Here is an 18,214-nt window from a genome sequence, read left to right as displayed (position 1 = left end):
AATAGTTTCAAGAAGTTAAAAATCAGGCAACTTGTGATGGTGTATTACTCCCTTTCCTTCTCAGGGAAAGGGAAATCAGAGGACAGTTGTTGAAAATGGTGGGTTTATCTCATTTACTTTCACCAATTCTCTTTAAGCTTACCACCTGCAAATATTTAATTCTTATATTTTATTCATCAGAGTACCCCCCCCCCAGCAAAATTTATGCAGAAAATTTACACATCCAGAGAGAGGTTGAAAGAACCAGAAGCCCATTACTAAAGAGCAGCATGTTACAGATAAACGAGGAGAAAAAATTGCAGGTAACAAGCATGAGGTCAAATCTACCGCTAGTATAAGCCTCCAAAGTCAGTTAATTATCACATGGATTACGTTGGTTGCGTTGCATTTGTAACTCTTCAAGTTCCAACACATTATTAAGTGCTGAAACAATATTAATAGCAAGAATTTTTGCATTTCCTGAGACATATGAAAATAAAAAGTTATAAAAAAAAAATCAAACAGGCAAATGCATACTTACATCACTTCATACAGCACCACTCCCATAAACCTCTCCTGAAAAATCTTTTATTACAAATTCCGTTAACAGGTCCTAGACTATAATGACTAAGACTTTAAGAATGAGTTCACCTGTGCACGCTAACTCAGTCAGGTATTGTACCTTTAGGTAATAAACCATAAAACAACATAAAATAGCAAATAAATCCTGAAAATTAGCAGCAAGTTGTTAGGAAGAAATCTGTAGAATTGAAATAACATTCTTTAAAAAAATTATCAAAAGAAACTAATTTGCTACAAGACATTTTATGAATAGAGCGACTATACTCGGAGTAATTCACAGAACTGTTTGCTTGTTTTTCAGAAACTGTCTTTAGTTTAGGTAGACTTTTTTTTTTTACAAGATACCAATTATATAATATTTCTCTCTCTCTGTATCCTGTCTTCCTTCCTTCAGAATATGATTCTTAACACCACTTGCAAGACTTCATTCTACTTTTCAATCTTCAGAAATGCACCCGCATGCTTGCGCACAGTGCTGCTGAAGTTACCTTACTTACATAAAAGCCCGAAGTGATGATACTGTGCAAATTCGCATCATGGAGAGAGAAAGAAAGAGAGGGAGATGACTCCACATAATTCCAGTAAGATTTCTTTCTTGCAATTGGTTTTACGTGGCTGGATGGGAAACAATGTAAATAGCAACAACACATAGCGGATAGACACAGAAATTACTTCTCCTACCAAAGATTTGATATTGGGTTCTCTGACTGAAGCTTGCTGATATGCGACTGAAAAAATGGTCTAATATTATAGTAATTATACAGCTATAATGTGTAATATGATACGAGTCAAAATTTTTCTTTGCAAAGGTTTAAAAATCTGCTGTATTAATCGTGAGCTGTAAGGTCCCAGCCCAGAAATCCAATTTATGTATACTTTTTAAAAGACGTCATTCAAACCATTCAGCTATTTCTGAATGACAAAACAAACATTTGATAACTAGGAATGTGCAGCATCTAATGTTAGGAAGTTGCTCTCTTTCGCTGAAATGATCTTTGCCAAGAGTATTTAAAAGGTGACATTGTCACACTATACCAAACTCTGGCTTCAAATTGATCTGATAAGTAATAAATTATCATACGTTTTTAGTTTGAGCTGAATTTCTATATTAACTAATTCAAAATAAATGTTTTGCAAACAAAGATATAATTAGTTTGGGCCTTGCTCCTATATATAGATGCCTGTGCAAAGAACCTTGATCCACTTGCAGGATTTGTGCAAGTACGAGGGTTTGCTCTCACCCATCTAATAGTTACCAACTGACCATTTTTCTGTTTTGCCCTTCCCAAGCCTCAGTTGGCTTTGTGAGGAGGTATACACCATGGGGAATTGGAATGAATTTACAATACATACTTATGCATTAAATATTTGGGAAGCATTTTTATAAATATCTGGCTCTGTTTATTTCAGGTTTGGCTGTCATGCAGATGACAGCAACATTCTAAGTGAAAACACCCATGCTCCTGGCTGGAACAAACTGATTATAAAATTTGGATGAACAACCAGAAAAAGGGTTTTTTTAGTCACATAGCTCTTTCCTTTATTCAATGGCCAAAGTACACTCACTTGAAATAAAACACCACCCAAATTAGTATTCCCTCATTAATTTCCTGGATATTGCATCTTACCCCATTAGAAAAGTGTTTCAGTCCATTACTCTTTTTTAAATAATAAAATCTATTAATTAGCTTTTATGATTCAAATTTTGGGGCTCTTAGGAAAGCTTCTGTAAATGTTCTCCGGTTCTAGACATTTGATGTGCTTTTCTTTTTGACCAGGAAACTGTTCTCAGTGCTTGTCAACCACAAGCATTGCAGCATCCTGAGGCAGGCTGGCCTATCACCCCCCCAAAATAGCAACTGGCTTAAAAAAAAAAATAAATATAAGTGACAGGTTATACAGGTGATTTGCTCTTTTTCTGTTTCTGGAGCCATGCAGGCTTGCATTTTCAAGGTTTCCTTTACAAGCTAGAAAACTTGACTAGGAAACTAGAAAAGTTTATTTATGGTGAAAGTTAAGATTTTAACCTAAGACAACAGCTTGAATTTTAAGTAAATCATATATGGTGAGATTTCTTAAAAAAAACCCACAAGTGTTGACAACTAGCCACCCTCTAGACTTTTTCAGTGTGTCCTGCTACAGTTTATGCTATCATTTGTTGAAAATTTTGCAACCTTTTTCCCTTCTCAGCTTCCAACAAATTCTAATTTGGTATATATTTCACCTCCGTATTATCTGAGCTTTCAAAGAGTTGCGTTATCATTATGGCTTCTCCTTCACTTAAAAATATAACAAATGAAAAAACGTTCTGCTACTCAGAAGGAGTCAGGATATACATGAAGTTTTCACTGCAATTGCATCCCATGAAAGAAATAGGCCAAATAGCATGAGCATTTCATCAGGCTTTGCAACCTGCTTACCAGAAGCACAATATTTAACATACTCTCACATACCAAAAGTACATGAAAATGGAAAACTCCAAACTTGCTGTTGTTCTTCTCCTAAGACTTGACAGACATATAACAAAGTATTGAGAACAAAATACATAAAGGGCTTCCAAAGATCGATGGTTTATTCCTAGGAAACTTGTAGGGATTTGAATATTTCCAATCTATATGCTTCAAAAGTTGAGATGGCTTCTATCCCTTAAACAGAACTTGCATAGACACCAGTGCTTGTGATTTCTGAGGCTTAGGAGTTAGGTGTTTTCACTTCTATTTTTAATAGCTAAATTGTCAAAGGACTGAAAGAACTACACATTGGTAAGTCTAACTTTCACAAAGATAGATATATCCATTGTATGTGGCTAAATACATGCATTTCCACTGTCTCTCGAGATCTGTGCATTTGAGTGAGTAGGCTGAAGAACTGCAAACTAAGCTTTTCATTTGCCTGCACATTTTATCTGTTATATATGAAGTTATAAATCAGTTGCATAGGACAAAGTGGAGTTAAACGCCTTCATTGCTTTCCTGAAAAAAAAAATAATCTGGACTGTCATATTTTAAAAGCTAAAAATACTATGTATTTTTTAATGGAGCAGAACCTAATTTAATTAAGAAAACAATATTCAAAACCAGTCTCAAAATATTACATTATACAACAGTGCAAATCAAAAATCTGCAAAATTTCAATTTCTCAAAGAGTCTGGAATAGCATAAATCATTTTCTTAATGCTAAAAAGAAACATCAGCAAAACTTTAATTTAGCTGTTGACCGAAGTCGTATCAGTAGAACGGTGAAAATCAACAATATGCATGTGAGCACACACACACACGGACAAAGTGAATACCTTTAATAGGATAAATATTTTAAGTATTTTTAAGAGGTCGTATCTTCTACTCATGCCTCCCTAAAAACGTACTCTGTTTTCTTGCCAGAATAGCTGATACATCTTGCAGTTCTACATACAATATAGACATTCAAATATATGATGAATTGGAGGAGGGGAGCGGGATTCAATGGTTATCTGCAATTGTGCAAGCAAGTATTTTTTTCTTTCTTTTTTTAATAGGAGTTTGGTTACAGTTTGGAGCTAGTTAGGAAACATGATTTATTTATATTTTTTTTCCTTGCTTATGGGTTTACTCATGGTGCTAGTCACAATTCAATTTTGTGTGAATAACAGAAAATGGCTGTCAAAAGCATTCCTCAAATGAACGTCCATTCATAAATGAAGTTCTCGTCCCCTTTAGGCTGTTAGCGAACCTCCTATTTTTCCCCCACTTTGGCTTTTTATCCACATAGTCTTACTTAAGAACACACTGCAGCAGGAGAAATATAAGTATATTTTCAGATAGCTTTCTCTATTTTGTATATAATTCCCATCTAGCATACATGAAAAACCAAAACGAATGCAATCATTAACTTGTTACTTCACTCATTAGGAATTTTGCTCAGAAGGGTTCAGAGGGAAAGCACTTACTCTATAACAAGCATCATAGAATTGAATACAGCACTGCAAGAGCTCAACAAATGTCCCTTTACAAAGAAAGGATACATTTGCCTACATTTTGTTCCATTCACTAATGTGCCAGTTCATAGTTTTTGCCATGAATTATTAATGAACCATTGTGAACAGGCAGCAGAAAAGAAAATAAAACATGTAAAATTAAGCCTTTAAATTTTTTTTTCCCTAGGTGTAACAAGAATTCAGCTAGGAGAACTTAAGACACCACATAAAGACATGGGGATGATAACCAAAATAGTCTGTATTTACTTGTTTGGGTTTCCCAGATAGGCTTGTAAACAACTTTTAGTCTACAAGTCTTGTAGTTTGCAGACCTGCTAAGTCATCTGATGAAAAGGAAGGAACAAATGAATCCTAAGACCCATTACTTGTCCATTTTATCTTCCTGTCCGTGAACCGATTCAAAAAAGGCTCCTGGCATCATGGTGCCCAATGGGCAGAAGACAGTTATGCAGAGCAGCAAAATATTGTGAAAATAAGCTGTACAAGTAATATCTGCCAAAGGCTGACATGTTTTAGTTTCCACAGAGTTAGCAAAAAACAGAACACTGTACAATTCTATTTAGCAGATGATTCTGAGAAAAGTGATTTTGTGAAGAAGTGTAAAACAGGGAAGGGTTGTCCTTGAAGAACTCTTGCATACATATTTATATACGTGTTGTATATTTGTACAAATCAAAGTGTCACCTCATCAGCCTTGGGGGGAAAAAATAAAAGGGAGCAATTCTACAATATTGCCCACAGTAGTGTTTTATTGTCGTTGAAGCCTGTCATACTTCAGACTAAAAGCTCTGCAAACTGTACGAAGATTTTTGCCATTTTAATTGTGATATTTGGGTAGAAGTCTTAATATTCTTCTTATGTCTCAAACAACGTGATTAATAAAGCCATCTGTTCAGAAATTCAAATCATTTATGTTTATGCACTTTTTAAGAGGGATTATAGGAGGACCTCAGCTAAACTTCTAGATGTACACTTTTGTATCTTTGAAGGGGGAAACACAGAAAACTAAATGTGTATATGATATGGCTTCCCTCTGTAATTGCTCGAAGGCCAAGTTTGAGCATTCTGAAATTTGTGGTCTGGTGTCAATAATTCAAAATCTGCATGAGAATTTGTGGCCCATCTCTAGAATTACTTATTTTAAAACAATTTTTTCTCACGCCTGACATATTTACTTCAGTACTCAAGAGATCAAAAGTAAAGGCTTTGCGAGTTCATCAGTCCCAACCTCAGTAGCATCTTTCAATTGATCATTTGAAGAATAAGCACGAAACACATTTAGTGAGGTGGAATGAACTCACTGTAAGGTGGTATGCAGCTTACCGAATCTCTGTCCACTCTGAGCTTGTTTTATGAAAAAATAAAAGTTCACTTCACTCTAGAAAGGCTTGAAAACACTCCAGGCAGCAGCAGATCTTTGCTTCTGTTCATAGCTCCGAGCTGAAAAACCCATCTGTTTGGCCTCACCTTTAAACTAAATTCATGGTCATCTTACATTTTTGTTACTGTGTATTTTGCATCAATAATGTAGCAACAATTCCACAAGTTTTGTGCTACATTTCTTTTATTCTACCTATACTCTTAGGCTAAATACTACTATTCTTCGAACTATTACAGGTATCCAGTCAAAAATATTTCCCCTCAAATCCACAGGCAACCATCTCCAAATCAATGGTAGTGGTAGCCTGTTCAAAATTTGATCCCATGTATTCTTTGTGAGTGTGAATACCCCTAAAAGCTTTGCACCAGAGACCCCTATAGAGACCCCTATAGAGCTAGCTTTACCCATCTGCAAACTGCATTACATATTTTTTCAATAAAAGTTCTCTGCTAAAAATGTACAAATAAGAGCCTGAACTACTGATATCTTGTGACAGATTAAAAGGAGAAAATGCAAGAAGATATTTTGCGGATGCATTTTGACCTAAAGTAATTTCCATACCTTTTTAGCCTTATACGCATCTATGGATACAGAGCAATGTACAAAATATAAGTACCAGAAGTATCATACTTAAGTACAGTATCATACTTAAGTATCAGAAAGGGAGAGAGGCCCCAGAGGTTGAATGGAGAATGAACAGAAGGCATGCCTACCACAGAGCATACGACTCTGCTTAAAATCCTCCTCATACATAACCTTCACAAATTACCAGAACTGGTCCCACAGCATTAGCAAGTGGCTGCAAAACCCTTCTTCTAATCTCTAGAAAAGTTTCCAATAAAAAGTCTGTGGCAGCCATCTGAAAGGCTCTTCAGCATTAGTAAGGCTGGTATGTTAAGTACATTCAGGGCGTACATTGTGGGGGAAACTCTTCTAGTGAATTTTGCTTTTAATACATGCTCAAATGTGGCCTACTAATATTGGCTGACTTCTCCAAACTCAGACCGAGGCTGAGGCCTTCTCTAGATGTAAATTAAATTTTCTTGCTCTTTTGACCTACAAACCTACTAGGAAGTATGTTCCTCTCTCCCAAAATTAATGTGACTTTTGAAGATTTGTGCATGCCAAAGCTGCTTCACTTTCTGCCCAAGTGAAGCCAGCGTATGCACCACCATGAGTAAATATATAAAGGTAAAAATGACTTCATTTTACCTGTGCCTAGCAGAGAGAAGCATGAAGGCAGAGACACAACAAGAAGGACCCTATCCTTTTTCTCATCATCTATGCCCCCTATTTCTAGCCTGCCTGGTATGCCGTTTACTGCAAACCAACCACCCAACATGCTGTTACAAGCAACATGGCTCTAATTTTACCTAACTAAATTAAAAGCCTGTCTTGTGCAGATTACCACAAGTGACTAAATTTTCATTATTGTATCAAATTTCCCCTTTTAAATCACGAGGAAAGCCACCCAGGTGAGGGCTGAGAGCCTTACTTAATTACGAGTTGTTGTTCAGCTGCAGCAGTCACTCCAGCAGGAGAAGAGGAGGCCACGCTGACAGCAATGGCTGTCCTCACCTCCTCCTCCTCCCAGCCCTCTTTATAGCACAGCAGTTCAACACAGAGAGTCCTGCCATGCCGTTCACAGGCAGCCATGATTCCAGCCATGGTTAGGAGGACAGACATGGCTGAGGTCCTCATGCAGATACCCTCCTGCTACCAAAACGGTGGGGAATCCACCACAGAAACAAAGTTCTCTTTCCTCAAAAGAGCTTTAAAATGGCTCCTCATAAAATAAAATCCTGCCTTACCTGTAACAGGGAGCTGTGCCTGCAGGATGGCAAAGATCACGATCCTCCTCCACTTCATCTTGCTCGCCCGGGCGGTGCTGGGGAGCAAGAGGCCGCAGACTCGGGGTGAGGAGAAGAGGCACCTCCACAGGCTTTGCTCATCTGCTGGCTCCCGCAGGAAGCTCACCTCCTATGAGGGCTTTCAGGGTCCACCTGCCGGCAGCAGTGCCAAAGCACGCGCCTTCCTCTGCCTTGCAGCCAGGCAGCCTCTGAGGTCTGGGGTTTATGTTCTTGGTATTGATGTTTGGGGTTTCCTTTTGTATTTTTTTCTTTCTTTTCTCTTTGCAAGATGGTTTTTGGCGGGGCTTTTTTCCAGTTTGCCTGATGGTTCCTAGGATATCCCAGTCAGCAGCTGCTGATCTCTATAAGGGGCCTAGAAAGGATATATGGTATCAAATTTGGCCTGACTTCAAAAGGGATACTATACAACTATGTCCAATGTGCAGTATGGCACAAACAGAAGTTTAAAATTGGAAGTTGTAGTCACTCTTGAACAAGTGGCTGGCTAGACCAGTAAAGATGTAAAGTTCATTTCTAAATCTAATTGAAATATGGCCTTACCACAAGCAACTGGAAGTGGCTGCACTCTCAGGGCTATGGGGTAGCCAGCATCAGGGACAGCTGGGCTCTGCCTGTCCTTGCAGACAGCGTCCACAGGACATAAAACACCAGCACAACTGGTGCTGCCTGGCTCATTTCAGTTGTACCTGTCCATGAAATGGAGATGCCTTTTGATGTGAACACACCGCATCTTTGTATTTCGAAAGTGTCTCAGCGCATGCAGAGCTCTGGAGCCATTTTGTCCTCTGAAGCCACCGCAGCCTGTAGGGAGGACAGCCTGCGTCATCTCTGCAGGAAAGCACAGTGTGCATCTCCTCCTTGCTCGGCTTGAAACAAAAAGCTTCGCAGCCTCTAGGTATGCATGCCACTCCTACCTACTGAGTGGGCCACAAGATTCAGCCTTCTTGCTGCTTGAAGCTGTCCTCTAGTGACAGATCCTGAGGCAGACTGGCACGCCCCAGGAGTGGCACGAGTAGTTTGAAGGTGACCGCATTCTGAGAGCTAACGGGGCTTTTCAGCCCCACATTCTAGGCTGGTCTGTTAACACGGTCCTCAGAGCGACACAAAACCAAGCAGGTCTGCCTGGCAGCCGTGCTGGTGAAGCCGTGTTTCCTACAGGTCCACCCACGTTCTCCCTCCAGCATGATGACTGCAGTGCCTCCCATGCTGCCCCCTTGGCTCTCTCGTGCCTGCCTCTGTGGGGCCAGGCGGCTGGGCACGCAGCCCCAGGTAGCACATGTACACGCTGACTAACTAACCCAGCAGCCCAGTGTGAAAGTGAAAATGCCCTGGTTTTTCTGCTGCTCTGAGGGATCTAACAAGATCGCTGCAGCTAGCTACACAAAACCACGAGTAGAACAGGTTACATTTGAGTCTCCTTTGTTTAGCTGGATTGATGTTGACCCCCCGGGTCAAAAGTGGTTGGGGTGGTGGTGAGCAGCAGGCTGAGCCAAGAGAATCACAACGCTTGTTTCTTTGCGAAGCCAAGCTAGTGATCAAATCAGGTGGTATTAAAGCAGCACTCTGTAGGCAGCGGTGGATAACCACACAGGCAACAGAATAAGCACGCTTTAGCAGTAACACAGCAAATGTCACTCTGGAGAACGCATCATACTATGAGCTGGAAAAACACAAACTGATTTGTGTTAACAATATTAAATCATTTCATTATGCTTTTACCTGAGGACCTCGCCATGTTTTTCAAATTAGCCTTACTAAAGCCAGGGCAGTTAAGCTTTTACAGATAAAGAAATTAAGTCTTAAGGGAGACAGTGAAAACAAGGCACTAGAACTCAAAGAGAACCAGGAATCAGGGACAACTGGGACTTGTTTGGCTTTTCAGTTTTGGGGGCTTTTTGTGTTGGTTTTCTTTATTAAAAAAAACAAAACAAAACCCCACAATTTTTAAATGCATGAGAAAAAAAGCAAGGGGAGAGCCAAGGTGTGCTTAGGGGTACCTTCTCCTCAACACTTCTCATTGCATTATTATTAAGCAGCAGCAGCTAATAAAAGGATTCATTTAGGGTAATAGAGGGGAGAAGAAACCCAGCATAATGAGATTAAATTAAGAAAGGTGAAATCTGGAGTTTCAGAAAAATCTTCCTGAGGAGATAATAGACAGAAGTAATTTCTCCAGCAAAGCGTTAGGGCATTTATATGAAAATCATACCACTTGACACAGTGATGCCAACTCTCACTTTGTAAGAAATCTCACATTATTGTGCTTTTTTCAAATGTGAACAAATAAAAATACTCGCTTTTATTAACAGAAATAAAAAGTACATTTTAGAAAACTGTGAATTAGAAAAGCTTGAAAACACAACTTTTATGCACCTTAAAGCCTAAAACTCAGCCTCCCCCCATCAAAATACAACTGGCTCAACAGAAGACTACTGAGTGTTTACAATAGTAATACTATTAATACATTTCAGGATCAGAGCTTACGCTGGGAGGAAGCACAAGTATCTCAATGAATAATTACCTTTTTCCCCCCCCCCCGCGTTTCTAATTCTTAGAAAAGAAAGAGAAAGAGAAACGTGCATCCCCAGGAACAGGATTGGTGATAACTATTTCCCAACTAATTCTTAGAAAAGAAAGAGAAAGAAACGTGCATCCCCAGCATGTACAGGAACAGGATTGGTGATAACTATTTCCCAATAGTATGAAGACAACTGGCAGGGTGAGAGTTATTGTGCATATAAGATGTAAGGATTTATAATCTTTTGAAAGAAAAGTAAATTGAAGTTCTTGGAAGAACGAGACCAAAAAATCCATCACCTTGCTGTCTGAAGTAATGAAGGCTAGTACACTGATATAACAGCATTGTGCTTTTATTTAATAATTATTATATATTGTACCAGCCAATACCAAAATTATTAGTATTGCTAGTACCAAAACCTAATGCTGCATGCCATTCTGTGATACCTAGACAGTACTGCTGAGCCTCTGATCTCCCCCAGCCTTGGGGAGGTTTTCTTTGTGGCTCTTCTACCCCAAAAGCTGCAAAGGAAGGCTGAAGATGGGCTCTGACTCACCGCCAGGCAGAAGGCAAAGCACTGCCCATGAAAGCCACCATGCATTGAAGCTGAAAGAGGTGTCATTAGTCCCAGAAATGGTTGTGCTCGGGTACACGGTCTATATTCCAACGCGAGCCAGATAAAGCCCTTTCTGTCCATTTCCCCGTGTGACAGAAGATTGGCTGAAATAAGGAATTAGTAAGAGGAAAGAGACCACTGCTCCCACTGCAGGCTGCCTAAATCTCACTGACACCTTATCCAAAAGCTAAAATAATATCATACCAGTTATTGATATTTTTGGGTAACAGTATTTTCAGAGGAGCAAATGGCACTGCTCATCACTATTCTGCTGACCCCTGTCTCCTCCTGTTATTGATCATAGCTTCTCCCTCCGGCAGAAAGCCAGCAAATTATCACTTTGAATAAAGAGTTGAGGCCAAAGGTAAGGAAAAGGAATGAAGAGCTGTATAAAAAAGGGAGATTAATGGCAACAGTAGATAGACACACTGGGAGAACAGCAGTTGGGCCAGTGTGTTTTGATGTCTAGATAGGGAAAGGTCAGAGAAATAGAGTATATGGACTTCATTTAGAAGTGTGTGTAGAGTCAGAAAAAGGCTTTGCATGACAGTGCCCCTAGAAATTCTCTCCTCCCCATCCCTCAGCTTTTGCAATAAGGCAAGCTTATCATTATAATCTAAATACAATGAAAGTATACAAAAGAGCAATCACGCTTGTATTATGAGTTATTCTCACAAGAAGCACAGCATGGGAGATGCAAATCACATGCAGTCGAGGAGTACAGAAAAAGATAAAGGGGAAGTGGTCTCTTCTCTAGGAAAAAGCTTTTCTGTGTTCATACAGCTTGTAATTACACGATGAGGAATTATTTTCTTAGAGTGTCACCTTCTTTTCAGCCTATTCAGTCTTTGCATCTCTAGGAACTACATAGCACAGTAAAAACTTCAGCACCTCCTGCCCACGTTGTGCATTAGGCAATCTCGTAAGTGCATTTTTACAGTTTAAACCATACTGATATTTCAGTTTACTCACTTCAGGCAGATTGTAAGAACTTTGTTAACACTGGACTAGAAATGAATGCCAACACTAGTTCAGCTGAACCAGCAGCTATTTTTCTCAATACAGACAAGGCCACAGTGGAGACATAAAACCCTCCCTGCTGGTTTAAGAAAACTCAGCTAAACTTGACTCTTTATCTAAACGTACGGGTGGAGGAAAGCGTATTTCAAGAATTACATGCACTGGGAAGACTGCAAGATTTGATCTATGGTTCCTGAAACAGGATGGGTCAGGGAACTGAAGTGGTCCCCAAGTACAACTCAGTTATGTTTAACACTGGTTAAGGTGCGGCTCATTATCTGTAAGGATAACATCTTTCATAAAATAGACAAGGTATGCATTCAATTGGTTCTGTGCATCAATATGCCATTCTTTCTCTGGACACAAGAAATCCTGGAACAGCTCTAATGCAAGGGGCTGATTCATCCCCAGACGCATCCCCTTTTCATGCTTACTGGTCATGCTTTGACTGTACCATTAAAAAAAGCACCAGGGTTTGCAGGTTTAACAGGAAATAAATGAAAACTAAAAAACAAACCCGCACCACAGTCAAGCCGGGGATTAAAAAAGTAACTACACACTGCCCTCTGGCTCACGTATTGCTACCACAGAGAGCTTGCCTGTAATCATCACCGCAGACTGCTGGGACTAAGAACAGGTCAGTTATCGAAAGTTCTCCTAAGCCTATTTGATACAGTTAGTACTTGCAGGCAAAATTAATACCTACATCACCTGATGGAGGAGCTGGCCAACTTTAAAGACAGAAGAATCCAGACAGACTGTAGAGTCTTGCCCCTGATCCAGCAGGGAGTGACAACTGTAGTGCCAGAATTAATTCAACAAGTATCAAAATTGTTTTTGGACATGTTCACACAAAGATAATCGGTGTTAAATAACCAACAATTTTCTCTGGTGAGCAAGCTGTAGCCTCCAGAAAGGCATGCCATTCACGCAGTAGACAATATACTGAAAAGAAAAAGTCTGCTGTTTACAGTGTGTAAGCCCACAACTTTTATTGACAAAATGTTGCGGACTGACAGTCCTACATTGCTTTGCTGCATTTCAATGCACTGTAGTGCCTTACAGTGAAGCTTCGCTTTGCTATAATTGGGTTCAACTGTGCTAATCCCTTCGGAATGCAGCAATTAATACTTATTTAGTGATAATTGCTGCATTCCAAGAGGATTAGTCCCTGCCCTGCACTTTTGCCACCATTGCAAACAGAGAGCTGGAAAGAAGACAGTGTATAACTACAGGTCTTGCTTTGCAGCTCCCAACAGGGAGACAAGAGAAGTTGGTCTCGCTACAACTGCTCCCCTGTGCGTGTGAAAATACTGCTTTTCCAAGGAAAAACCACTTGACTGTCACTACTTCTTGCAGCTGCATTGTGCAAATAGAAACCTGGACACATCCAATGAGGAAAAAAAAAAAGAAAACAGACACCTGCGTAGTACTATGAAGACAAAGAGAGCCATGAGTGTATGTTCCCTATGGGAGATGATAAACAGGCCGTGATCCAGTGTAAGAACGAATTCCTATTCATTATTTTGGAGTTTTTTGTGACTAGCAGCCCCCTGCTCCCTCTATGGTCTTAAAATTTTCAGTGCAACATGAGTTTTGGAAACCTATAAAGGAGATGTTAGTAGAAACTTAAAATGCACCCTCTCTGAATACCCAGTTTTGAGACTACTGAATGTGTAATGTCCAATTCTTTCCTCCCCCGTGAAGCCTTTATGATCTGCTCTGGATTTTTTTTTTTTAATGCACTGGAGAGACCACTGCTTATGTCATATCTTAAGAAGGAAGCACAATGCTTCTTTTCCTTTAGGCTAGTCAAGCTACTCTCTCACATCATTAACATTTTCACCTGTTAACTGCAGGTGAATTTCCCTAGGAAAATTCTGGGACCTTACTACTAAACACACACTCTGGAAATGCTCTTTTTAATTATAGAGCACCTTCAGTATTTTCTTGCATGGCTGTAGAGACTACAATTGATCAGTAAGGTTATGTCTTTCATGAATATAGAAGTATTGTGAAGCCAGATTTTAAGACCTGTGACAAGTATCTTCCTTTATTTTTCTTCCCCTCTTCATCCCTAACACATACCTCTTCTGCACTTTTCAAATGCTCATCTGGGGAAAAACTTAATTAAGTGAACTGAAATTCATTTAAGCATTTAAAACAAATCAAAAATCCAAGTCATGCTTGATTAGGCAACTGTTTTTAGCTAAACGACAACAGGAAAGAACTACATGAGGTTCTTATATACTGCAGGTTCTGTGCAATTATTTCTCTATTTCTTATCCCTAAACAATTGCTGCATTTCAATCTAGAAACAGTTACTTTTTAATACCGGGTGATGTTTAATAGGTTCCATTGGCATAAAGCATTATAGAAATACAAAGTATCTTCAATGTTTTCACATAAATATACATGCTTACATATGCAATTACATACATATACCTAGTATTTCTTGAAAGTCTGTCTGTCTTCACATTTGCACACACATACCCTCTGCATGGCTTTGTCAAGTTACTCTGTGTTTGTAGCAACCAGAAGTCATCTTGTTTTTAAAAAAAGCATTCCTCTCATCTAAAGGTACTGAGATGATTTACAAGTATTTTACATGAAACCTGCAAACTGGTATCTATTTACATTTTTATAGATGGGGGGGTGGAGGGGGGGGAGTAAGGGTGCAAAATGAGTAAGGTTACAACCTGAGTCCGTGGCAGTAGCAAAAATAACGTGAAGCAGTTCTAGACCTGTATGGGTATGCTGACAACATTATTGAGGTTGAGGGAGAGACTCCCCTCTCTCAACAAGACCTGCAGCAGTTGTTGGATCTGCCACCATAAGTGTGCTATCTCTTTTGTTTAAACCAGCAAAGTTACATGCAAAAGTAAGCCTAATAGCTGTAGGAATCAGAAGCAAAGAGTAATGGGGAATTGTTAAGGCTTTTCTACCTAGGATATGAAGAGCTAGAGAAAAAAATAATTCAGAACAACCACTACAGTTATCAGGTTCTTTGAATAAAAAGAAAACATCCACTAAATAATACAAAATTTCATCACTTCAGATACTAACTGCATACCTGGTCTCAGTCAGCCAGAAGACTCCAGGCAGCTCTGCAACCAGCACAATTAATGAAGGTCAAATTTTTAAAAAACGTGACTTTTGTACCTTTAATATACATGAACTGGGTTTTGTTTCCTCTCTTGAGCTCCCAATCGTCACGACATACATAGGAGCTTTGTGGCTTCAAGGTCAGACTACCCATTTCAAATCTAAATCCAACTGAGGAAAAAAATCTGACAAAAGCAAGTGTCCAGACAACACATTACCTAAGCCTTGTCTCCATAGAAAACTAGGCTATGAAGAACATTAACCACTACAGCCAGAATGAATGAGTCTTACACTCTAATCTTATTACACTATAATATTCAACGCCAAAACTCTGAGGAAGCCTCTAGACACAAAAGTTCGTAAGTCAAAAAGCCCTGGGAGCAACTCCAAGAGTTTTGCATGAGAAGCTCACAGACTGAGCACCAAGGGCCAGCTGCTCCACCAGAGCAGGGGAGCTGGCAGGGTCGGCAGGGCGGTGGCCTCGCCACTAAGATAGAAAGTCCCACAGTACCTGGACAAGAAGTGCAGGTTGGGTGACAGCAACCAGGGTCAACCACGGTTGGGGCAGGTTTGAAGTCAAGTCAGTGGGACTAGGCAAGCGGCAAGGGCCCGAGCTCCAGCACAGCCCCCAGGCAAACTGGGGAAGCTTCGAAGCAGGCTTTTCCCAGCTCTGCCTCACCACCCAAACACCTGCACATCGTCAGGGCTGGCCTCCAGCACAGGCAGCCCAAACCCCTGGAGAAGGGCTGGGGGGACTCAAACAATCCAAGTCCAACAAGATTAATTAGCTTTTGGAAATTATAAATCAGAATCAGGTGGTTTAGTTCGGCTAACAATAAGCCTAAGCCAAAGCATGGTCACACTAATGAATACCCTCACTGTGGATTCTTATAGTTAATAAGTACTGAGAGAAATAAACACTATCGAGTCTGGAGGTGGCTGCTCCCAGACGACGTTCTGAGGCGTTCTATACTTGTCCTTTACTGGTTTCTTAATTTAAAAACCTTTAAATCATTTTCATGGATATTACTTCTGAGGACTCCATAGCACAAAACGATTACAAAACACAAAAAAATGATGAATGCTTCTTTTCTAGCAGCTAGCAGGCTGCTGTGTTTATGGAGGAAAGCATTCATAATGTAAAGCACTGTAGAAAAAGAATTTGTTCGTATCATGCCCCCTGTCATATGCTTTTCCGGCATCTTTGAGTTATGATGAATTCAATAACCAATTTTAAGTATTAAACATTTAACAATCAACCTGAATGTAAGTCTATGGCACCCTCTTGTGTTCAACAGTAATATAACAGTTTATTTTATTCTGAATCTTTCTAGACTCGGTGTGTTGTTATTCAAGAAAAACCTGTTGAAAACAAATCCATCCATTAAATCACGATTAATACTTTTTGTATTAATCTAATACTCTGCTTGGGCTACCTCTATTTTATTGTGAAGATCACAGATGCAACATTAAATAGCTACGAAATTAATTCCAGATAGAACCAAATAAAGGATTAAACTAATTCCTGATATACACAAGCTCTATTCTGTAATGATGTAGCCTGTTGCAAGAATCTACTGGACACAAGTCTCACATTAAAACACAAGAAAGAAATTGAAAATGAAGAAGTAGAAACACAAACATGTCAATGAGCAAGATTAGTAGACAAAGGAAAAACATGACTACATTGTTAGAGAGCCAGGCTGAGATTATCCTAATTAGATTCCCAGCTAACGAACATCCTGTGACTTAGTGAGGTGCCTAAGGTTATCCCGTGTCTCAGATTCGTATCTATGAACGGAGATACTTAACTTCCTGGGTGTGGACAGTGGCTTCATTACTATTTAGAATATGCTCAGGTACATCAACCACGCCATGGTAGAGGATACACATAGTCAGAAGTCAAAACGCTGATTTCATTGTTTGCAGCTGTATTAATTTCTTATACTCAGCCTCTTCTGTTCTAAGTCACAATGTTATTTCTGGATATTAGGAAAAAAGGAAACATGCTCACAAGCGAATTCCTGAATGAGCCTAATACAACAAAGGTAAGCACAGGGAGAAGAAAAGGAGGTGAGGAAAAACAGGACAAAAGCAGATTACTTTCTTGAGCGAGTGATATTAACATTTACACACCTATCACTAAGGGAGAAAAACGGAGAGATATTTAGTATGATTGATACCCTAGTCTGCTTTACTATTCCACTTCTACATATAAAAATCTCTTTATCCAAGTGTTCAATGAGATGCATAGGTATAACAACTCCAGATAGTTCTTCTCTGATTAACCCTCAAATCCATCTCTGTGCATGTAGCTCAACCGTTGTTGTTCACTTTCCAAAAGAAACATCTGGCTGGGGTTCTCTCAAATATCAAATGTAGACAGATTCGGATGATCTAAAATTGTTCCAATAAAATGCAGTAGTATTACAAAACTGTTTAAGATGAATTGTTACCAAAAAAGCCCTCCCACTCCCAATCAGAAAAGGCTTGGGAATTGGTACTAATGGGAACATCAAATCCGACAAGACGACCAGAAACAAAACAAGCTTTATTCTCTACCAAACCCTTAAATGAAAGTGATTCTTTTAAAGGTGGCATACTGGTTTTGGCTGGGATAGAGTTAATTTTTTTCATAGTAGCTTGTTTGGGGCTATCTTTTGAATTTGTGATGAAAGCAGTGTTGATAACACAGGGATGTTTTCCTTATTGTTTAGACAATGTCAAGACCTTTTCCGCTTCTCACCCTGCCCTGCCAGCGAGTAGGCTGGGGGTGCACAAGAAGTTGGGAGGGGACACCGCTGGGACAGCTGACCCCAACTGACCAGAGGGATAGCCCAGACCGCAGGACATCATGCTCAGCAATAAAAGCTGGGGGAAGAAGAAGAAAGGTGGGGGATGTTCGGAGTGATGGCGTTTGTCTTCCCAAGTAACCGTTAACACATGATGGAGCCCTGCTTTCCTGGAGATAGCTGAACACCTGCCTGCCGATGATACAGCCATTTAGAAATGTAGAAGTCCTAGCCAGAAGAAATAATCAAATAAGGCTTCTTTGTATTAATTTTCACAAACTCCACTGTTATTATTTTATGTTCTATTTCACAGTACTAGATTCAGAAAAGAAAGTGAAACACAAAGATGCTTATTTCATCCAAGGAGGGAAAGCCAG

At 39.6% G+C, this 18,214-nt stretch overlaps 1 protein-coding gene across 1 annotated transcript in view; it reads right to left on the bottom strand.

The window, feature by feature from the left end:
• Positions 1-8,601, bottom strand: part of CD247 (CD247 molecule) — a 58,722-nt gene extending 50,121 nt beyond the window's left edge. Inside the window, exons 1-2 of the mRNA XM_009323902.1 lie at positions 8,327-8,601; positions 7,727-8,138 (exon numbers count right to left, since the gene is read on the bottom strand). Coding sequence (XP_009322177.1) covers positions 7,727-7,784 — 58 coding nt within the window. The 5' untranslated portion in view covers positions 7,785-8,138; positions 8,327-8,601. The remainder of the gene's footprint in view (positions 1-7,726; positions 8,139-8,326) is intronic.
• Positions 8,602-18,214: the final 9,613 nt, after the last annotated feature.

This window comes from Pygoscelis adeliae, unplaced genomic scaffold, assembly GCF_000699105.1.
Source record: "Pygoscelis adeliae isolate BGI_AS28 unplaced genomic scaffold, ASM69910v1 Scaffold124, whole genome shotgun sequence".
In the NCBI taxonomy this organism is placed as follows: domain Eukaryota; kingdom Metazoa; phylum Chordata; class Aves; order Sphenisciformes; family Spheniscidae; genus Pygoscelis; species Pygoscelis adeliae.
Note: the sequence above shows the minus strand (reverse complement) of the source record. Positions and strands in the feature narration are given on the sequence as shown.